This window comes from Heloderma suspectum, chromosome 1 (assembly GCF_057233095.1).
Source record: "Heloderma suspectum isolate Gila_16-S chromosome 1, 16-S_ref, whole genome shotgun sequence".
Classification (NCBI taxonomy): Eukaryota; Metazoa; Chordata; class Lepidosauria; order Squamata; family Helodermatidae; genus Heloderma; species Heloderma suspectum.
The window spans coordinates 130,326,106-130,350,285 of record NC_139458.1 but is presented as its reverse complement, the minus strand read 5'-3'; the positions used below and the strand labels follow the sequence as shown (position 1 = coordinate 130,350,285).

General features: G+C 42.8%; 1 protein-coding gene across 7 annotated transcripts in view; it reads left to right on the top strand.

The window, feature by feature from the left end:
• Positions 1 to 22,019, top strand: part of KMT5B (lysine methyltransferase 5B) — a 60,363-nt gene extending 38,344 nt beyond the window's left edge. For 4 of the 7 annotated variants that reach the window (XM_084857422.1, XM_084857384.1, XM_084857392.1 and 1 more), the window contains 5 exons: positions 5,065 to 5,231; positions 5,531 to 5,550; positions 5,662 to 5,798; positions 7,434 to 7,630; positions 8,937 to 22,017. In XM_084857422.1, coding sequence (XP_084713548.1) covers positions 5,065 to 5,231; positions 5,531 to 5,550; positions 5,662 to 5,798; positions 7,434 to 7,630; positions 8,937 to 10,411 — 1,996 coding nt within the window. In that variant the 3' untranslated portion in view covers positions 10,412 to 22,017. Of the gene's footprint in view, positions 1 to 5,064; positions 5,232 to 5,530; positions 5,551 to 5,661; positions 5,799 to 7,433; positions 7,631 to 8,936 lie in introns of all 7 variants that reach the window. The other 3 variants (XM_084857432.1, XM_084857440.1, XM_084857402.1) reach the window with 2 other exon arrangements.
• Positions 22,020 to 24,180: the final 2,161 nt, after the last annotated feature.

Here is a 24,180-nt window from a genome sequence, read left to right as displayed (position 1 = left end):
ATGGTGTTGAGACCTCCAGATCAACCAGTTGCTCTTTGCCCTTTGGCACCATTAATGCCACCTATTCAGAGGCCACCAACAGTTCAGCAGCAAGAGATTCAGCCTGTCTTACCATCTGTCCAGCTACCACAGATGACTTAGCAACAGCACATTTTGCCGGTTCTATTGCAGCCAGGCTGTTTTGCCTATTACCCAGCCACTGTCTGCACTACTTTTTGGTGCACAAACTGATACAGGCAGTGCTCAGTCACTTCCAGTAGAAATAAGGGAGCCATGCTACCATTCAGGGGAGTCCCAGATGTCTGGAACTGTAATTTACCAGTTAGATACTACGTCTCAATCTTCCTGTCCTCTCTCCATCTGCTTGCCAGACACGATCATTGGTTCTAATGAAGCCTTATCCCCATTGGACGATCTGGGACAATTTTCCAGCCGGATTCTCAGAATGGCACAGGCTTCAGGCTGAGAGACTCAGCAGGTAGCTTCCCCAGAGCAAGACCCTGTTTTCAATTCTGTAAATGTGGAGTCTTTCAGGCCAGTGGCCTTTTCTCTGCTCCCAGCATTAGAAGAAACCATCAAAGCACCTTTCACTGTGTCACAGATATCAAAGCGCCTCGAGGGTATATACCATTTGCAAGAGGCCAATGCTGAGTACCTTTTCAAACACCCAGATCCAAATTTGATAGTCGTTGAAGTTGCACAGGGCAAAGCCTCCAGGGCTCACTCCTCTCCAACTGACAAGGAGGGCAGACGCGTGGACTTAATTGGGAGGAGACTATATTCCTCCACAGCGATGGACCTAAAAATATCAAGCTACCAGGCAGCAATGTCGGGTATCAGTTACTGCTATGGTACAAAGTGGGCTTCTTCTTGAGCATCCTCCAGATGACAAGAAGGAGCCGGGTCACCTCTTCCAATCAGAGGCTCTGAAGCTGTCCAGACAGCAAATAAATACACCGTGCCACCAAGTTGATTGTGATGCAGAGGTACTAGTTGGATCCGTAGCCCTACATCACCACATCTGGTTGAGGTCGTCCGGTCTTCCATAGGAAACCAGGAACCATATTGAGAACTTACCTTTCAATAGGCAAGGCTTGTTCAACACACAAACTGATCATGCTCTCAATTTGGTACAGAAGGCCCATACCATGGTGCATCATATGGGTTTTATGTCACAGCAACTTCCCAGGCAACGGCTCTGGGTTCAGTCGTCTCCCACTTGGTACTAACCCCATCAACCAGCTACAGCCTACAGCACAACGATATCAACAACAACGGTCACAAGCAGGGCAGTTGGGGAAATCGTTCCCAACTTCAACATTCCGCATCTTGTATCAACACAGCAAATCCAATTTATAGGGGCGTTATTGAACTCCCAACTGAACTGCGCCTTCTTACCCGACACCAGGCTAAAGGCACTGATTTCCCTGGCATTAGAAGTGCAAATGAGCACTTCGCATGGCAGTCAAAGGCCAGTGTCTCCTGGGTTTCATGGCTGCAACGATGGCTGTCACTTGCTACACTCAGTTGTATATGAAACAATTCCAAAGCTGGCTCATACTCCGCTTTGATACCGATCGGGACGCCCACCGAACCACACTGTCTGCCACCGGATGTCAGAGACTTTCTCCAATGGTGATCAGTACCAAACAGACTACTCCTGGGCATGCCGTTCCTTCAGGGTTGTGACTACGGATGAGTCACTCTCCAGATGGGAAATTCACTGTCTGGGCCACACAGTCCATGGACGATGGGCGGCCAACAAAGCCACACAGCACATCAACCTTCTGGAGTTAAGATAGTGGAAAAAATGCTTCATGTGTTCGAACTGGACCTGGTGGGCAGACTGGTCCAGGTCACTTCAGGTAACATGACTGTCATCACACACTTGAACAAACAGGGAGGTACCAGATCTCTCCCATTGCTCACTCTTATGCACCAGATCTTCAACTGGTGCATAGTGTCAGGAGCGCCCTAGCGGCCTCTTTCAGTCTACTCCATAGCCAAGTCAAGACACAGATGAAAGGATTCTTTTCAAGGCTTTAATCCTTTTACAACTTAATGACTCAGATGCTAATCACCAGCGACTAAGCAGTGAACAGCAGAGTAGCCTATGCTCCGAGTAGGCAGTTGATCCCCGTTTGAAGGAGAATCACTTGAAGACCCTGAACTTATGGGCTAGGGAGAGATCCTCCCTCTTTCCCTTGGGTCCATGGGAGGTGGCCGTTGCTTGCACGCCAAACGGGCGCTACGCCTCCTTTCCGCGCCCTCCATCGCTTGTCGCTGTCTGCGTCGAGTGTCTAGCAAGCCCCCCTCCCACACTTTCTCACTGCTAGGATCACTATCTCAGGAATGCCGGCAGGAGGAATCTCTGCCAGCTGCTGTGCCTGTGAGGGATGAGCTGGCTCCTCTCCCACAGATTGCTGATCCTCCTCAGAATCAGAACTGCTCTGGGGTTCTATCGGCTCAGTTTCCACCCTGACACATAGCCCATCGAATTGGACTTGTGGCAATACATGTGGCTGGTATTGACAATGTCCTGGCCGATCAGCTCAGCTGAACTATGCTGACCTCCCACAAGTGGGAGTTGGACAGAATGGTTCTGAGCAGCCTCTTCCAGCTTTGGGGGATACCAGAAATCTACCATTTTGTCACAAGTTTGCACAACATTCTACAGCAGAGCAGGCCAAAGCCAGGGATCAATAGGCGATGCCTTGTTTTTCAGTGGACAGGGGCACTGTCCTACCTGTCGTCATCCCCGCCCCCATTTCCAGTGATGACCAGGGTCCTGGCGAAGATTGTGACAGATGGCATAGACTGCATCATCATGACACCGTGGTGGGTGTGCCAGCCTTGATTCGCCCTGCTACGCAAGATGGCAAAGGGTTGGTAGTGACAGCTCCCATTGCACCCCTCCTCACAAGAGAGAATGGCTGAATCCAACACACAGACCTGACAACTCTCTGCATTACAACATGAAAGACTGGGTGACGGATGCTACTTCAGCACCGGCGGTGATCCACAGGAGACTCGTAACCCATCTACGCAGCATTCCTACTCAAGGAAATGGACTGCTTTTACTACTTCCTCTTGTGAGCACGGTTTTTATCCATGCCGGTGCTCTTTGCACCAGATTCTCCAATTTCTTTTATCCCTATTCGAGAAAGGACTCATCTCTCAGAGTTACCTTTCTGCTGTTTCTGTGTTCCACCCTCCTGTTGAGGGATTTTTCGTGTTCTTGTATTGGACAGCAAAAAGATTTATGAAAGGGATCAGAAATCTAGCACCACCAGTCTGCTCTATGGTACTGAGCTGGAGCATTTCTGTGCTGCTCAAGGCACTTTCATCTAAGCTTTTTAAGGCGTTGGCAACTACAGACCTACACCTCCTCTCATGGAAAGTGGCGTTTCAGGTGGCCATTACTTCTGCACACCATGCCAGTGTGCTCTGTGTGCTCAGAGTAGACTAGCCTTATCTCACCTTTCACCGAGATAAAGTGGTGCTCAGACCTGACCCTGCCTTTTTACCTAAAGTGGTATCTGAGTTTCACTTAAATCAGGACATTGTTTTGCTTGCATTCTTTGCTTCTCCTTCTTCACCTTTAGAGTCGACCCTGCATATGCTCAACATTCGTCATGCCCTGGCCTTCTATAGGTCAAGGACTGAACAGTTTCAACTGTCATCCCACCTGTTTGTCTGCTGTGGTGGCAAGCGCAAAGGCCAGCCTCTCTCGACTCAGCGCTTCGCATCTTAGGTCATTCCGATTGTGGAGCTGTCGTATGAGCTGGCCAGGTTCGAACTGTCTCCCCAGTCTGGGCTTACGCTACTTGTGTGGTAGTGACATTGGTCACATTTGACAGGCGGTTTGCGATCCCTGAACTGTATTGCGTTGCAACCTGGTCGACACGGTCCACCTTTGTGAAACGTTACAGACTGGACATTCGGGCTAGAGTTGACTGTACTTTTGGTTATGCCGTCCTCTCATCTGCATTGTAGTAGGACACCAACCCATGTCCGTTGTAAGTTAGCATGCTACTCACCCATGTGTCTGATGCATAGAGATCACAAAGAAGAAAGACAAGTTACTACCTGTAACTGTAGTTCTTCAAGTGGTCATCTATGTATTCATACAACCAACCTGCTGACTCTTCTTTGGTGTCATACTTGAGTTCGATATTGAGTACCGAAGGTATTTCTTTGTGTAAATTTTTCTCAGTTACAAGGCTACAATGTTGGTCTCAAGGAACTGAGGGAATAAGCAGGAACCTGCCAGGGACAGGCGCATTAGGACGGTGGGGGAGGGGTTCCCACCAAAATTCCTCAGCTATAGAAGCTTCCCACATTGAGGCTTCATGCAGGTGCAGAGCCTATATGTGTGAATGCATAGATGACCACTCGAAGAACTACAGTTACAGGTAGCAACCTGTCTATATCTGCACACTGATGACATCTCACTCCAAATCCCTGGAGAGTCATGTAGAGTTTAAATAGCTCTTTCATCATGGCCTGTGTCATCTGGCCTTAACCAAACAGGATCAGATTACATGGCAAAAATCTGAGTACAGGTGGAGGAGTGCAACTGAACATATGCTAAATTGTTCTTAAATGCTAATGGTATCTAGGTATTTTGTGTTTAGTAGCTTAGTAGTTGAAGTCTCTATGTCGCAGGCTCCCCTGGAATTTTGTGCCCTCATTTTGCCTACAAAACATGCTGCCCACAAACAGCATGAGTGCCCACAAACATGCTGGCTGGGAATGATGAAAGTTGCAGCCCAACACGTCTAGAGGCACTAGGCTGGGGAAGGCTGCTGTATCCTTTTAAGTTGAATTGTTGGATTTGACAGGTTTTAGTGTAGACTATTTCACTTAGAACAGTCAAGCTTTAATTAAATAGCCAGAACACGCTCTCAAAGTTTTTGTCTCACCTGTGGAAAATTGAGCCAACCAAAGTGGCAGAATGCAACCATGTTTTCCCCTGTTAAAGTATTGTTATGCTTGAAAAAGATTATATTAATAGCTTATTGGTTGTTCTTGAACTACATAATTTTTTCCATAATTTATTAGGAAACGGAATGACAAAATAGAATTACTTGTGGGTTGTATTGCTGAACTGTCTGAGCTAGAAGAGAACATGCTGCTCAGACATGGAGAGAATGACTTTAGTGTCATGTACTCGACACGGAAAAACTGTGCTCAACTATGGCTTGGTCCAGCTGCATTCATCAACCATGGTAAGCAATGAATAAAGAAAATACAAGATGATTGGCTGTTGTATTCAGGAGTAATTTTGATGTATTTCTTGATTTGGAGTTCATTTATGCCCTAATTTTAATTAGAATTATATAAAATAGCATTAATATTCTTTAAAAATACATTAATATAATGTACTGTATTTTTCTAGTTTAGTGTTATGCCTAATTATTTAGTTGAGTTTTATAAAGGGTGATGAAATCACTTTAGGTATCTGTAACTATTCATGTTTCAGGTCTTATCAACAGTTAATTGATTTTATGTTTTGGACCTTTTTCAGATTGCAGACCAAACTGTAAGGTAGGTACTCAGTGTTTTAACTATCCAAACTAGCCTTTTTAATATATTGATATTATGAAATTATTTTTGTTTAATTAAATAAGTAAAAATACATTATTTATTCTTTTATAGTTCGTGTCAACTGGCCGGGATACAGCATGTGTGAAAGCTCTACGAGATATTGAACCTGGAGAAGAAATTTCTTGTTACTATGGGGATGGGTTTTTTGGAGAAAATAATGAATTCTGTGAATGCTACACATGTGAAAGGTATGTTCTGACCATATAAACAGTAAATTAAAAACATAGTTTTTTTGTGCACAGCACAATTGCATTGTAAAGCAGAAGACTATCTGCAGTCAGGAGTCAGGAACATAGAAAGCTGATTTATACTGAGTCAGACCATTGTTATGTTGTGCAAACCCATCAAGTGGGTTATGTGAGGGTTAAACAGCCCTCGCATAACCCACGCTCGCTGGGTTCTCACGACACGACAACCCCCAAGCGGTAGTTGCATATTCAAAATGGTGGCTGCATGACTCCACACATCCTCACTCTGGCTTAAATAATCCATGGTGGGCTATCATGTCGTGCAAACACACCCATTATTTCTATATTGTGTCAAGTTGCTCACAGTAAATATAAAAGAGATTTGCCAAGCTAACATTACTATCTAGGGTATATATATGTGTATAATACAGGTACAGAGAAATAAAGAAGATGGTACTAAAATTGGGTTGAATTAATTAGTATTAGTTCAAGGGGCTGGATCCAGACTTAGTCATGCTTAGAGTAGACCCAATGAAATCAGTGAAGTCAAGAAAGTTATGACTAAAATCCCATTAATTTCATTATTTTGACATTTAATTTTGTTCACTCTTGCGTTTAGTTATCTCAGCATCCAAATGGAGATACTAGCATATTTGTACATTAGATTCACTTCTAGAAATGTGAGTAGCATGAAAGAGATCCTCCTCCTGTAAGATTTGTGAGATCTAGTGAGGGAAAGCAAGTGTTAACAGTCTTTGGGCAGTATCCAACTGGGCTTGCACTGCTGATGTAATGCTAGTGTAAGCAACCTCTAGCGCAGTGCTAATAGGATAAGGTAGTGCAATGGGTTTTGTGGGAAACCTGTTGCACCAGCTTATGCTGTTGGCATTGTGCTAGAGGTCATTTACACTAGCGTTATATCAGTTGTGTAAGAGCAGCAGTCCCATTGGATACTTAATTTCAAACAAGAATCTTATTAATTAAATGAATTACATTTATATCCTGCCTTTCTTCTGTGATGGAACTCAGGTAGGGTACATGGGGTTACCAGGCAGTCTCTCATCCAGGTGTTGACCATTTTCAGACCTTTGTAGCTTTAGCAAGGCTACTGCATCATGTGCCTTCAGACCATGTACCTGTTCAAGAAGAGGCATCATGTCCTTATCAATGTTAAGTCCTGAGGAAAGCAATTACAAGTTAACATTTTCTCTGTAGGTACAAAGGAAGGGTAGTCAAAATAAGAGTAATTCATCATTAATGTCCTAACACTAGTTTCAGGTTTATATCAAGGAAAAAATTGGTTCCCATTTTATGTAAAGCAGTCATTGATCGCAAGTAGTATGTTAAAATAATGTTTCCCTGAAGCAGGTTTCACTTGTAAGATGTTTATTTAAAGGAAGGGAGGATAATTTCAGAAATGTATAATGGAGAATTTCCTGTAGTTGTGAGTTTTAGGTTAAAACAAACGAACAATGAAATTCCCCTAAAACTGTAATGGCAGAATACTAACAACGTGGAAATACTTGTATGAATTCAGTTTTACCTAAACATACCAGTATTGACTGAGATTCAGATTACAGCCTTTTTATTATTTCTATGCTTGATGTTATTAATGTGTATTATTTTCTTTTGTAGACGTGGAACTGGTGCTTTTAAATCAAGAGTGGGACTGCCTACACCTACTCCTGTGATCAATAGCAAATATGGACTCAGAGAAACAGATAAACGTTTAAACAGGCTTAAAAAGTTGGGTGACAGCAGCAAAAATTCAGATAGCCAATCTGTCAGCTCTAACACTGATGCAGATACCACTCAGGAAAAAGCTAATGCAAGTAAGCAAACATTTTTAAAAGGTCCTTTAAAAAAACTTTCTCAACAGTGTACTTGCTGTCTTAAAAGACACAAGTTGGGCTTCTCATTAGACCTTTTTTTCTTCAGAAGTTGAGAGTTGGGGTGGATTCTGCTCAGAACTGTCATTTGCCCATAGTAGAAACTAACATTGTAGTCCCTGTGGTGGCAGGGCCATTGATACAAGTGCTCTGGGATTTAATCAAGGCCTTAGAATCTAATAAAATTGCTAGTAATTTGTACTAAAAGTGTTTCCCCTTTTCTGTAATTATAGTCTCAGCTTCATTTAAAATCACAAGACTGATTCTGACTTAGCAAATATTTTAAGTTAGCAAGTTGTTTAGGTAAATTACACTATACCTTTAGAAATGTCAGTACCTTTGTGATTTAGGGTATTTGTACTCTTTGTTGTGGTCACTTAAATAACCAGTCAGTTTTAGTGTTATTGTCTGGGAGTAAACTATCATAATGTGAGACTCATATAGAATCAGACTTTTTTTTAGCTTCATGATGACACCTCTGAACAATTTTATAGTTTCTCCTGTGCTAAATTAATGTTGACTTAATTGAGTGGCAGTCAGAATTGTTAAAACATTTGGGTACCACTATGAGATATAGGTAGCCTTTGAGGTGTGTAATTAAAGGTATCCTAGCCATGAAACATGTTGAGTGTAGATGGGTCCAGTAAGTTGTTCTGTGCATTTTTTTTAAAACATCAACTTTCCTTGAGTTTGACAGATCTTCTTGCATTTTATCCAGATAGAGAACACAGACAATATGGTACCTGCAAGGAATAAAAAATAATGATTTGCGTAAGTGCGTAATAAAATGGGAATCCTGAAGATCAACTTTTTTCAGTGGTTAAGGAAAACTGAACAGATCGTATGACATTAGTCTGTAAATACGTACACTGGTAGAGTACTTTTAATAGTTGGTAGGACTATACCAGCGTATGTGATTAGCTAATAACTTTGGTTAGGAGCCTGAATTACAAGAGTAGCTTTGGGATAGCAGACAGAAGACATACACTGAAGTTGTCCCTAGATAGATTCATTAGTGATTTAAAGTCATTATTAACTATTAATATTTAAGGTCTGAGTTGGCAGTGTTTAATGACCTGCTGTAGACAGTCTTTCATTTCTCTATACTTCAATGCTTTATTCAGTATGTATGTCTCTGCAACAAACAGAAACCCTATTTATATTCATACGAAATGTTAGTACTGCTTGATAGTAATCAGGAGAGAGAAAACTTATTAAAATTCTGACTTTATTTCATTTACTCTTACAGCTACCCGCAAATCTTCAATTGGTGTAAAAAAGAACAGCAAGAGTAGAACATTAACAAGGCAGTCTATTTCAAGAATTCCAGCTTCATCAAATTCTACCTCATCCAAACTAACTCATCTAAATAATTCCAGGGTACCAAAGAGACTGAAAAAGCCTGCAAAGCCTTTACTTTCAAAGATAAAGTTGCGAAATCACTGCAAAAGGCCAGAGCAGAAAAATGCATCTAGAAAACTCGAAATGGGAAACTTGGTTCTTAAAGAGCCTAAAATAGTCCTGTATAAAAACTTGCCCATTAAGAAAGAAAAAGAAACAGAGGGACCAGTGAAAGTTGCAGTCTCTAGTGGCTGTTTAACAAGGCATGCAGCACGAGAATACAAACTAAATTCAGTGAAAGGTGCTCATGAACCTGGGGAAGTATCACCCTGTACATATATAACAAGGAGGTCAATGAGAACACGAATGAATCTGAAGGAGACCTCTGACTTAAAGCTTGAACCAAATATGCTGAATAGCTATGAAAACAATTTGACCGGCATGCAAACCAGTAGCTTAGAGCAGCAATCTCGTGTGATAGACGAGAATGAGCAGGCTCTTGTAACATCACATAAAGGGGAGGGTAGGTGTCAGAAGAGTGACAGGATTGTGGCCAAAAAGAAATCACGGCAAGGAAGACTGGTGAAACCATCTATGAAAATGGAAGAAACTGATCCTGTATATAACTTGCCTGGCAAAGACCAAGTGCCAGATTTGATCAGTTCACGTTCTGACCTAGGAGAGATGAACAACGTAGTGGATTCAGCCATTGGATATAAAGACTGTATTCCTGCATCTGGTGGTTGCTCCATTGTAACTTCGGACACTTTCAAAGTAAAGGACCGTTTTAGAACTGCAAAAAGCAAAAAGAAACGGCGAATCACAAGGTATGATGCACAACTAATTCTCGAAAACAGCTCTGGGATTCCCAAACTGACTTTGCGGAGGCGACATGATAGCAACAGCAAGTCAAATGACCAAGAAAATGATGGAATGAATTCTTCAAAAATAAGCATCAAACTAAGTAAAGACCATGAAAACGATAATAACTTATATGTAGCAAAGCTTAATAATGGGTTTAACTCAGGATCAAGTAGTAGTTCAACAAAATTAAAAATACAGCTAAAACGAGAAGAAGAAAACAGGGGAACGTATTCTGATGACCTCCATGAGAACGGGGTGTGCTGTAGTGATCCTCTTTCTCTGTTAGAGTCACGAATGGAAGTGGATGATTATAGTCAATATGAAGAAGAAACTGTAGATGACTCTTCATCTGCAGAGGAAGAGGAGGAGGAGGAGGATGAATATGAGGATGATTTTGAAGACGATTTTATTCCTTTGCCTCCAGCTAAGCGTTTAAGGCTTATAGTTGGCAAGGATTCGATAGACATTGACATTTCTTCCAGGAGGAGAGAAGATCAGTCTTTAAGGCTCAATGCATAAGCTTACAGGTCTTAAACTGAATAGGATGTCCATTTTTAAAAACAAAATTCCAGTCAATTATTCCTCAACTGATGAACTTTCTGAAAATGTTAGTGGAAGCACTTCTTTATTGTTTATTCACTTATATCAACATAATATTGTAGAAAGTGTACAGCATACTGACTCCTTAAGTCATTTGTGCAAATTTTTATTGTACTTTTTAATAGCCTTCTTATGTGCAATTCTGAGTTAGAGAAAATGCTCTATTGTAAAATAAAGGCTCAAGCAAATTACAAAAATGCCATCAGATTTTCCATGCAGGATAATTAAATCACAATAATGTGGCTATACAATAATTTTTAATCTGTGAGAGCATTATTTTGCTCTTATATCTGACTAAACAATCTAAAGTTAAAAAATCATAGTAGCGGCCTATTTTCTAGTATGTTAATATCACCAGCAATGAACTACAGCTTTTTGGTTTATTTGCTAGATGTTTTTCCCCCTTGAAGTTTGTCAGTTTTAACACTGTATGCTGTCCCCAGACGTACTGTTTGTGGCCTTTGTTATAGTAGCAAACCGTTGGTTTGAAGTCAAATTGATTTCTTTAAAAAAAAAAAAGGTGTTGACAGTTTGCTGACTTTTAGTACATTATATGTACAAGGGTAGCAGTATGCAGAATACAAGTTTGGATATGGTGTATTTATTTCTTGTTATGTAAATTAAAACACCTTGTATTTAACACTTTTTCGATACTTTTAGATAAAATTGTTCTTTGCAAGAATGATTGGTGCTTATTTTTTCAAGAACTTGCTGTGAAACAATGTGATTACAACAGGCAACATTTATCCAATGAACTGCAGCTATCCTAATTGGATCCTCATAGTTTTCTGTTGCACTTGTAAAATGCTACAAGGAATTTAAAGAAACCTATTCACTTTAACTTATGATAGTTTTATGAAATTTAAAAGAAAAACCTAAGTCACAGCTTTTGTTCTGTGGTAATCTATTAAAATGTTTGTCTTTTGAGATCCAGTGTAAAGGACTGAAAAAAATGTATATGTTGTAAATATTTGTGTGTTGTGAGAAATTTTGTCATAAAAAAATTGATAACTTACCAGAAGGGTTTTTAAGTTTAGAAATACATTCATGCCAATAAATAGGAAATTATAAACCTAGTTTTAAACTCTGACCAGTGGACTTTTTTTGGACTTTTGTTTAGCTTGCACTTTGAGATTTCAGGAATTTCTATGTGCACTGTTTTTTGTTTTTGTTTTTAAGAAACTTCATATTTTTTAGAGCTAGGGTGAGAAATAACCAGTGAAGAAGAAATTAAGGCTATAAAATTAACAATTTATTTGAACATGCATCTCAGATGGTTTTAGTTAGACATATAATCAGGGCTAGTCACCTTTTGCAATTCTGTGCACATAATTTTATTATAGGATACAGAATTCCTGAGAATGTTTAGCTTGCTTTCTACAAGTTTCTAGTCCACATAATAGTGGATATATATTTACAGGTAGTTATTCCCAATCCATAGATCTGTGTGGGCAGATTGGGCCCTCCGTTGAAATGAATGGGGAAGCTCTTGTGGATGGGGAAATTGTGTTCCCATGTTAAGCCTCCTGTAACCACATGCAGTTGATGAATTGGAGCAAGTGTCAGTAGAAAGCTGTAATGGGTAATGACTGGAGCTTCTGTGCATGGCTGTTGGCCCCGTCTCATTGCCTTCAGTCATATTCCCTTTCCTCTACACTTTTAATTCTCATTATTCATGTCATCCTGCCAATACCACTCCTTGCAAAAAGTCCATCTTCCATATATGCTCAATCGGGTCTAATAGTATCCAAATTAACAACTTTGCATGCAATAAATATGTCTGTATGATATTTGGGTGTAGTATCAGTTTTTCTAGCAAATAGTATTAGTTTTCTAGAAGCAGAATTTTAATTTGTGGCTGATTTCTTATGTTACCTTAGTAGCATGTGAGCCACAGCAACACTATGGCTTGTGCCACCAGAAGGAGCCAGTACTGGTGTAGGGAGAAGCCACACCATGGGCTTTTCCTTCATAGTATAGGGCTTCTTGTGTTACCCCAGCAGCATTTTAAGGAGTGGCACTACATCGTAACATAAGGGCCCAGTCTGTTTTTCTTGGCAGTAGATTAAGATTGCAGAAGAAGTTACTGGTAAAGTGCTTTTGGAGACATGGGCAGTTGCACAAACCTGGAGGGTCTGCCCAGCTCTCACCTGCAGAAGTACTGAAGCTACATGGTATAGTCTTGTAAAGCACAATTGTTAACTGTCCAGAAGAGCTGCACCCTGAGAGCCCTCCCTTCCTCCCACATGCCACAAACATCAAATGAATTGTCAGCACCCCTTTCAAAATAAAGAATCACCCTTGATCAGTTTTGTGCCGTCTCAAAGGACATGCCCTTAAACGTTACTTAAATGAGCTTGGGCACAAAACTGTGCCCAGTCATGGTCCAAGGAGAGTAGAGAATAATTTCAGATATCCTAGAATGTTAGAAGTGGAGCTGCTTTGATAATGTCAGCGTACATTTCATGCAAAACTTCCAAAATTCCAATAGCAAAGTCTGGGCTTTGTTTTGGAAATTGGGAGTTGTCATTTGAGTTAGTGGCAAGGCCTGAATTGCTGGATTTTTTATTTCACATTGTGTATATTTCAGTTGTTTTATTTCAGTGTTTCAGTTCTAGTAAAACTAGAAATTATGACACTGAAATGAGTTTCTGCCATTTCATTTTTTTCCAACTTACGTTGTCGCAAACATATTCCAAATGCAATAAATATAATTGAGTTATTTCTGTAATATTGATGACGGGTAAATATCTTTAATACTGATGATGTTAAAAGGACTTCCTTCAGCTTTTGCAGTAAGCTATTGGTATTAAATATCTCTAACCCTTGCTCCGAGCTGTATCCAGTATATAAAATGGAACCTTCAAAATGTATTACAAAGTAATTGGTGTACACAGTGACCAATTTTTATTTGTGCCAAAATGGATTTGAAATAAATGGGACCAAAGGGGAAAATTTGGAATTTTAAACTCATTAAATACTGAGCTGGCTCTGAACAAGTTTTTAACCTGCTTTAATATTTTCTGTGATGATCCTTATCTTTGTGGAAATTCAGATTTGCCTGTAAAATGTAGAGATTGTCATGCTCTGCATAACTGAATACTTGCTAGTTTTCAGCATGAACCTGTGCACATTGATTCTTGTGAAGATAACCCTGTCAAGTGCAGCATTGTTGGTGGAAACATCTAAACAGTGTGCTACCTTCTTGCTTATCTGAATAGCCTGGATGGCAGGCAAAATCTAGGTAACTAGAAGTAAATGGTAATACTGTTTACATAGAGCTATTGTAATATAGGGTTATGTCGTGTATCACAAAAAAACCTGGATCTAGCCAAACAGGGTTTGGATAATGGGACTACTTCTGTAGTTTCCTTTTCATTGCTTCCCACCTCACACATTAAATGCAGATGAGCACAGCTGCATAAAATAGAGGGGAGTGCAACTGTAATAATGAGCAAGACAGAAGCACTACTCAAGCTAGTTGTTTGTTTTTAATTCCCAGTTCTGAACTATTTCTTCATTAGGCTCCGTTTCACTTGGATTTTAGTTTATAACGACAGTGGCTCAGTTCAAGTGTAACAAACCACCGTGATTTGTTACTACATGCAGGAGCCTTGGGCTCATGCATTTCTCCTTCCCTCATGTGTGAGATGTGGAGGACAACACATTTTTATTACATATTCCTGTGACTTGTTCTGAAATCTGAACTCAAGAAATAGTAGTTCAGTGGGAGCCTTTGAGTATTGAAACAGCCACCATCTGCATAGTCATTCTCATGGGGGTTTCTCTTTGGATATTCTGGCTTATTAGTAAACTGGTTTTGAACAAACAACAATTTGCTGTGTACAGGTACAACTCTCATCAGCCCTAGCTAGCATAGTCAGTGATGAGGGATGCTGGGAGCTGTAGGTCGTTCCTAATCAGGAATGGAAGCTTTAAATCTCTTCTCCTCGTAAGCTACTCTGGAAGCCTTTCTGGCGGAAGAGTGGGATTAAAATACTTTAAATAAATAAGCATATTATTATGAGATTTGTCACCTACCCTTCATCTAAGGATCTCAGTGCAACATTTTAACCTCGCAACCAGCTTGTGAAGTAGGATAGGCAAGAGTGAATTGCCCAAGACCACTTGGTGTGCTGAGTAGCTGGGGTGAGGGTAGGCAGAGTGAAACCTGATTTTTCTGTATCCAAGCCTATTGCTGTTATCTCCCACTCAGTTGAGATGCTGCTGAAATAAGGGAACATCTTGTATGTGCTTCAGGGAATTGTGGTGGTGATTGTTACATGTATATAGTGTGTGTGTATCTATCTTTGTATACATACATACAATCTCCTCTGTTATGCTCTTGAAAGGCTAAGATTCTGCTTTCTCGAGGACAGAGTTTCCCAAACCCTTGATACCTGGAGCACAGTATTTTTTTGGATTATAATTGGAGGCACACTCCATGCCTAAGCTGAAATACGTACGTATAATTTGTGTTCTCAAGTTCCCAGGACAGTGGGTATGTATCCTCCTTGCAACTGTGGGATACTCCAATTAATATAGCCTCAGAGTTGGCTACCCTCCCCTAAGATTGGTTGGGAGGATGGAACCATGCTTTCTGAGAAATGATATTTATGACATAAATATGTCATTATGTCATAAATGATATTTATGTCATAAACCCTATATGGTTCCGGCCCAGCCTATCTTAAGGAGCGCCTCCAGCAGCACCAGACAGGCCACTTAACAAGATCAGCCTCGGATGGCCTTCTCTCTGTCCCATCAGCCAGGACAGCTAGACTGGTGGGGACGAGGGGGAGGGCCTTTTCTGTGGTGGCCCCCACTCTGTGGAATTCCCTCTCCCTCGGGAACTCCGTCATGCCCCCTCTTTAATGAGCTTTGGTCATGCATTAAAAACATGGTTGTTCAGGCAGGCATTTGGGGTGGGTTAGGGTATTTTAGAAAATGTTTTTATTGTAGAATTTTATTGTTTTAAACTGTTTTATTGTATGTTGTACATCACCCAGAGTGGCTGGGTGACCAGCCAGATGGGCGATTAATAAATTTAATAATAATAATAATGTGATCTTCCTGCAGCTGTTGGCTCTATCATGGGCTCTATGAAGGAGTCTCAGTGCAGCCTATTCCCTTTGTCAGGATGATGTCACCGGCCATATATGGCAGAGAGTGAGGTCTGATGCTGTATAGGGCCTCCCTGCTCCAACCAAAGGCTGATGGATGCATCCAAGGTGGTGACTTAATTTTTTTAAGGCACACACCTAGGCATCTATTGTGGCACAGTAGTGTGCCTTGACGCCAAAGGTGGATTAAGGCATGGGCTAACTGGGCTGCAGCCCAGAGCCCATTTCTCAGGGGGCACCAGGCCCACCTCCAAAATTTTGGGCATGCATTTATTCCTACAGCACAGTGTTTTATTTCTGCCATGTCATTATCTTGTGTCCTCCCTTCTCTGATTACTGTTCATATGCACAAAAAGCATGAGAGAGAGAGGGTCCACACCACTCAGAGCCCAATGCCCAGAGATGGGATGGGTGGCATTCTACATCTTTCAAACAATCCCTTTAAAACAAAATAAACTTGTGTCATTTTGGTTAATAAGTTAAAAGGTCACTTTTTGGCATGCATTTGAATGGAATTTTTTGTGTAGTGAGTGCCCTAAAGATTAAAACTGAGTCCTAGAGAGGAAATAAGTTGACCAAAAACGTACCATTTGATGACATACTATTCTGCCTTTGTACATTAACTGCAGGAAGCATTTTCCAGAGGTACAAGGGGCCATGGAGCTGCACTGCTGTCAGTGTTGTATTTTTCTGCCAGCATTGAATGTGGACTTCTCCCATGTGAGGTTAGGATTTTTTGTTCCAATGTGGTTGCACCACTGCTTACATTATATATCTACCATCTTGATGCCCATTCTCCCAGTTTGGAGACATCCTTCTGGAGCTCTTCACAATCCCTTTTTGTTTTACGCATCGTAGATAATTTCGTATCATTATCAAATCTGGTCACCCCACTGCTTACACCTAACTTCTGATCATTTATGAACAAGTTGCAAAGCACCGGTCCCAATACACATACTTGGGGGCGGGGAGCACTGTTTACATCCCTCCATTGTGAGAACTAGACCTAGAGTTGCAAGGCCTAGAAGCTTCTATTAACTTTGGGAATTAGTCTTGAAATATAATATTCACGGTATGCAAACGTGAGGGGAAATGGTTACCTTCTTGGTGATCTCTGTGCATCACACACATGGATTCTGGTCCTGCACAGAACTAGGTCAGAACTTTCTAGAACTGAGATGTTTAAGTAGGAAGCCTGTTCCCATCTCCTTTCTGTGCATGCCTAGAGGGTGGTGCTCCCACCTTTACTCTCAGTTTCTCTTTGACCACTGCTGCAGCAGCATTGTTGGGAGCTTTTGCAAAAAAACAAATCACTGGACTTTCCTGGTGACTGAGCTGAGTTCTTCTACCTCTTCTTCCTATCTTTTTGTTTGATTCTTTTCTCTCATTTTTGTGTTGTTGTTTTTGTTGGCATGTTACAGCCTTTGTGGTCTTTGGCCTATGGCCCTTGGGGTCCCTTAACGTAAGGGCATGGCTTGTGGAAGCAAGCTACTGCCAACAGATAGCCACAATCTCTGCCTTTTCTGTGTGGGTGAAGGGCATGTAGTAGAATACTGTGCACGTCACCAAAGACTTACGAAACAAGCACGGCAGAATCACTCTTCCTACCCCCATGTGTCGCTGCGGGAATGCACTCTACAAGCAGCAGACTCAGTTTAGCATGCCGGATTGTGTCCCCAGACTTGTTCCAAGCCATCTCTTACTATGGCATTGGTTGCCTCAGTAGCCTTGGTACCATCCTCATTAGTTTCATCCTGACCATCAGCTCTGTTAGGAGTACCACCACTGGTCCCACTCTCCAGGATCCACCACCTACACCAGACCATTCAAACCTTAGGAAGACAAAGTCCAAGTGCCCTGTAGCTGATGACTCAGCACTGGAGTAAAAAAAGAAGTCAAAGCCAGTAGCAAGAGAGACACGGTTGCCCACACCCATGCTATCACGCCCTGTTGCATAGGATGACATTAATGTTTCACAACAGGAACTATTCCAGTCACCAGCACCACCACTCCTACTGTAACCTAGCTCTGTGATGCAAAATCACCCACAGGTTTCTCTTGTGCCATTGGATGGGGTTCGTATTGTGGGTTGTACATCAGAGGGAGAGAGAAGTGACTTCTCGCCCTCACCTGTCACCCATCGTATTACGCTGCCTGTGGACTACCTATTATCACCAAAATTCAGTCACTCACCGGACTTCAGGACAGGTTTCTCTGATATGTACTATTTGAGACACTCTGACCATTTTTACTCTGGCAGAAGACGATGGGGATCATCATGGCTAGAACCAATATTCTTGCTCACCATCTTGCTCCTGGGGCAGACAATCCCTGAGAAAAGAATATGCACCAAGGTGCTACAGAGAGTGCCCATGGTACTTGGAACCATACTGTTCTTGGACTTGAAGGCTTTGCCCGAATTTGAAGGTCACCATGGTATATGCCAGTGGCCATACAGAATCCCCGTACTGCAGCAGCAACCCTGTCTAGACTTCCAATTTTGGAACCAATAGCATGAGTACCACTGAGTACCAATAGCATGAGTACCACTGAGTACCAATAGCATGAGTACCACTGGAACCAATTGCTGTACCTGCAGCACTTCCAGCTGGTTCTTTGGTCCCAGCCCCACTGCCTATAGTCCATGAGCCTCCAGTTCACACAATCCCTGTGGAGCACAGAAGTGGGCTTTGTGTGGACACCATGTCTCCATCAGACCCACCTGCTTGTCCAGCAACTACACTAAAAGGACCACTAGATTCACCAAAGCAACCAGAATCAGATCCCAACTGTAAAACAGACCCAAATCTGACTCAGTGCCCCCGTTGGCTTCTTCTCCAGATCACAGAGTTAGAGGTCACTCGCTCACCACCATCAACAGCAGAAGATGATTGCTCCTATACAGATCAGTTGATCTGCATGACTACATCCTTTTGATTAGAGGCACAGTGTGTAGATACCCAGTCACTGACACAGTCATGGATTTTATCCAAACCGAAACCACAAGACTTGTCACGTTGCCAGCGCTCCCCTCTTTCATGAGAATGGCAAGAGAGTCCTGGAAAATGCTCTCCTGTGCCCCTCTTGACATCCAAGAGACTAGAGAACCATTGGGTCCAACGCAACGGTCATATCTTTTTCTTCCAGCATCCAGTCCCATCTTTCATTGTAGTCGTGTTCAGCCATAACAAGGCATCTTCAAAGCCTCACCTGGCACCGACTGATCAGGAGGACTGCAAGCTGGATGTATGGAGACATACAAGTTGTTCTTTGACCGCACTGTAATTCTGCATTGCAAACTACCAAGCCTATATGGCTCAGTACCAATTCCTTCTGTGGCAGAAGTTGGCTTCATTGCTTTATTATTTGCCATAGGATAAGAAAGAAGTTGTACAACTCTTCCAGAATGAAGCAGTTGCTCTGGCCAAGCAACAGTCCAACATGGCAAAGCATACAGCTGACTGTGGAGCAAAATCCATGGTGGGTGCAATCACTCTCCAGAGACATAAGAACATAAGAGCCATGCTGGATCAGACCAAAGGTCCATCTAGTCCACTACTCTGTTCACACAGTGGCTAACCAGCTGCCCACGGGAAACCCACAAGCAGGACATGAGTGCAACAGCACCCTCCCACCCAGGAACTGTGTTCCATCAGTAGAGGAAGGCAACTCCCAGGGGAGATCAATTGAAACCCACTCTGCTGCAGAAGTGATTGAACTGAGCATTCTCGTTGGTAGCAAAGAAGGCAACCCATAGGACACACCATAGTTGAAAAAAGTCATGGACTACAGACTGGTCTTAACATCCATTCGTGTGACATCCCTTCTGATCAGCTTAGGATAGCAAGCATCTCGACATGTCGAGATATAGTCCAGTCCTAAAGATCCAGAGTAAGCCAAAGCAGAGTTCTCAACCAGGTACCTCCCTGTTTGTTTATATACCAAACAGTAGCAGTGTTGTCAGATGCAATCTGCACAACTCCGTCACAGAGAATGGTTTCGAAGGCAATTAATGCTTTCTGAACGGCTAAAAGCTCAAGACCATTTATGTCATACCTTTTCTGTTCTGAAGACCATTTGGCATGGATCACTGCCTTGTTGTGGTGAAGGGGCTTGCGTAACTCAGTGAAGCCATAAGCTATGCCGTGCAGGGCCACCCAAGACGGACAGGTCATGGCAGAGAGTTCTGACAAAATGTGGTCCACTGGAGAAGGAAATAGCAACCCACGCCAGTATTCTTGCCAAGAAAACCCCATGGAACGTATCACAAGGCTAAAAGAGATGACACCAGAAGATGAGCCCCTCAGGTCGGAAGGTGTCCAGTATACTCCTGGGGAAGAGCAGAGGGAATTTCCAAGTAGTGCCATAAAGAGTGAAGCGGCTGGGCCAAAACCGAAAGGACACTCAGCTGTGGATGTGTCTGGTGGTGAAAAGAAAATCCGATGCTGTAAAGAACAATATTGTTTAGGAACCTGGAATGTAAGATCAATGAATCAAGGTAAGCTGGAGGTGGTCAAACATGAGATGGCAAGATTGAACATCGACATCTTGGGAATCAGCGAAGTAAAATGGACATGCATGGGCGAATTTAATTCAGGTGACCATTATATCTACTACTGTGGGCAAAGATCCCTTAGAAGAAATGGAGTAGCACTCATAGTCAACAACAGGGTGGGAAAAGCAGTACTGGGGTACAATCTCAAAAACGACAGAATGATCTCAGTCTGAATCCAAGGCAAACCATTCAACATCACAGTAATTCAAGTCTATGGCCCAACCACTGAGGCGGAAGAAGCTGAGGTTGATCGGTTCTATGAAGACCTACAACACCTTGTAGAACTAACACCAAAAAAAGATGTCCTCTTTATCATAGGGGATTGGAATGCTAAAGTAGGAAGTCCAGAAATCACTGGGATAACAGGCAAGCATGGCCTTGGTGTACAAAATGAAGCAGGACAAAGGCTGAGTTTTGCCAAGAGAACACGCTGATCAGAGCAAACACTCTTTTCCAACAGCACAAGAGGCGACTCTACACATGGACATCACCAGATGGTCAATATCGAAATCAGATTGATTATGTCCTTTGCAGCCAAAGATGGAGAAGCTCTATACAGTCAGTCAAAACAAGACCTGGAGCTGACTGTGGCTCAGATCATGAGCTTCTTATTGCAAAATTCCGGCTTAAATTGAAGAACGTAGGGAAAACCACTCAACCATTCAGGTATGACCTAAATCATATCCCTTATGAATGTACAGTGGAGGTGAGGAATAGATTTCAGGGATTTGACCTGATAGACAGAGTGCCTGAGGAACTATGGACAGAGGTCCGTAACATTGTTCAGGTTAAATCCATCCCAAAGAAAAAGAAATGCAAGAAAGCAAAGTGGCTGTCTGATGAGGCTTTACAAGTAGCTGAGGAAAGAAGGAAAGCGAAAAGCAAGGGAGAAAGGGGAAGATATATGCAACTGAATGCAGAGTTCCAGAGAATAGCAAGGAGAGACAAGAAGGCCTTCTTAAATGAGCAATGCAAAGAAATCGAAGAAAACAATAGAATGGGAAAGACTAGAGATCTCAAGAAAATCGGAGATCACAAGGGAACGTTTTGTGCAAAGACGGGCATGATAAAGGACAAAGAAGGCAGGGACCTAACAGAAGCAGATGAGATTAAGAAGAGGTGGCAAGAATACACAGAAGAACTATACAGGAAAGATCTTAATGTCCCTGATAGCCATGACAGTGCGCTCACTGAACTTGAGCCGGACATCCTAGAAAGTGAAGTCAAGTGGGCCTTAGGAAGCATTACTAACAACAAAGCAAGTGGGGATGACAGTATTCCAGCCGAGCTATTTAAAATCCTAAAAGATGATGCTGTTAAAGTGCTGCACTCAGTATGCCAACAAATTTGGAACACTCAGCAGTGGCCACAAGACTGGAAAAGGTCAGTTTACATTCCAATTCCAAAGAAGGGCAATGCCAAAGAGTGTTCAAACTACTGTACAATTGTACTCATTTCACATGCCAGCAAGGTTATGCTCAGAATCCTAGGGATGTCAGATAATTCCGCCACGGATCTCAGTGAGGCCGAATGCCAGTGCATTCGACCCCCCGAAATCTGTGGCGGAATGGCCTGCCATCCCCCTGGCCCGCTGTGGATCCCCCCCGGGACGAGACTTACCTGGGGCGGATCTTCCGGCCGGCGGCGGCTCCGGCGGCGGCAGTTGGTCTTCCGACCGGCTGCTGCCACCGCCGCCATTTGTCTTGTAAAAAAAAAATAAACCGACGTGATAGGCTACGTAAAGATTTACGTAGCCTATCATGGCTGGGTTAAAAAACCCCACAAAAAACGACATGATAGGCTACGTAAAGATTTATGTAGCCTATCATGGCTGGGTTAAAAAAAAAACTGCGTACGCAAATGGCGGTGGCTATGGCCGCCGCCATTTGCATTCCTTATTTTTGGCCGTCTTAGTCTACGTGAATATTTACGTAGACTATGAAGGTGAAAACAAAGGGGAATGCAAATAGCGTAGCGGGCGCTATTTGCGTCCCTTTTTGATTTGCTGTTTTAGCCTATGTAAATATTTACGTAGGCTAAAACGGTGAATCAAAAAGGGACGCAAATAGCGCCCGCTACGCTATTTGCATTCGCCTTTATTTTCACCATCATAGTCTACGTAAATATTTACATAGACTAAGGCGGCCAAAAATAAGGAACGCAAATGGCGGTGGCCGTAGCCGCTGCCATTTGCGTATGCAGGTTCCCCCCCCCCCCCCAGAGCCCTCCGCGGCCGGAAATCTGGCTGCGGACGGCTCTGGGCTGGGCTGGGCCTGGCCGGCTGCTCCGCGGAGCTACCGCAGAGCACAGCCGGCCATCGAGGATTCCGGGGGGGAGGAACGGATCGCCTCCCCCCCCATCGAGGATTCCAGAGGGAGGGACGGAACACCTCCCCCCCCCTCAACATAATCCACGGAAAAGTAAGTGACTTTCGTACATCCCTACAAAATCCTACAAGCTAGGCTTCAGCAGTATGTGAACCGAGAACTACCGGAAGTACAAGCTGGGTTTCGAAGAGGCAGAGGAACTAGAGATCAAATCGCCAACATTCGCTGCATCATGGAGAAAGCAAGAGAATTTCAGAAAAACGTCTATTTCTGCTTCATTGACTACGCTAAAGCCTTTGATTGTGTGGAACACAACAAACTGTGGCAAATTCTTAAATAGATGGGAGTACCAGACCACCTTACCTGTCTCCTGAGAAACCTGTATGAGGGTCAAGAAGCAACAGTAAGAACCGGACATAGAACCGATTGGTTCAAAATTGGGAAAGGAGTACGACAAGGCTGTATACTGTGGCCCTGCTTATTTAATTATATGCAGAGTACATCATGAGAAACGCCGGGTTGGATGAATCGCAGGTAGGAATTAAGATTGCTGGGAGAATTATCAACCTCAGATACGCAGATGATACCACCCTAATGGCAGAAAGCGCAGAGGATCTAAAGAGCCTCTTATTGAGGGTGAAAGTGGAGAGTGCAAAAGCTGGTTTGAAACTCAACATTAAAAAACTAAAATAATGGCACCTGGCCCCATCACTTCCTGGCATATAGAAGGGGAAGAAATGGAAGCAGTGACAGATTTTATTTTCTTGGGCTCCAAAATCACCGCAGACGGTGACTGTAGCCATGAAATTAAAAGACGCTTGCTCCTTGGGAGGAAAGCTATGGCAAACCTAGACAGCATAGTAAGAAGCAGAGACATCACCTTGCTGACAAACGTTCATATAATCAAAGCTATGGTTTTCCCAGTAGCAACGTAAGGCTGTGAGAGCTGGACAATAAGGAAAGCTGAGCGCCGAAGAATCGATGCTTTCAAACTGTGGTGCTGGAGAAGACTCTTACGAGTCCCCTGGACTGCAAGGAGGTCAAATCAGTCCATCCTAAAGGAAATCAACCCTGACTGCTCATTGGAAGGACAGATACTGAAGCTGAAGCTCAAATATTTTGGCCACCTAATGCGAAGAGAAAACTCTCTGGAAAAGACCCTGATGCTGGGAAAGACTGAAGGCAAAAGGAGAAGGGGACGGCAGAGGATGAGATGGCTAGATAGCATAACCGATGCAATGAATATGAATTTGAGCACACTCCGGGAGAGAGCGCAGGACAGGAAGGCCTGGCATGCTATGGTCCATGGGGTCACAAAGAGTCGGACATGACTGAAAGACTGAACAACAACAACAATATGGGCTGCATTGCTTGGACAGCTTCCTTCAGGAAGACTCCAAAACTATTTTCTATGGGGGTAAAACTAGGGGCTCCCTGGGTCTTGACACGGTTGGGTCTTCAATATAGTTAAACTTTGTTATACCCAGGCTCAGTTCCTGGTACCAACTTTGGTACAGGTCCATTCCACTAGGACGATTGCTTCTTCAGTTGCTTGTTTGAGAGGTGTTTCTCTCCAAGAGTTATGCAGGGCTGCCCCCTGGTCCCAGCCCACAACATTTATGAGGCACTACTTCCTTGATGTTCAAGCAAGAAAGGATGCTTCCTTCAGATGAGCAGTGCTTT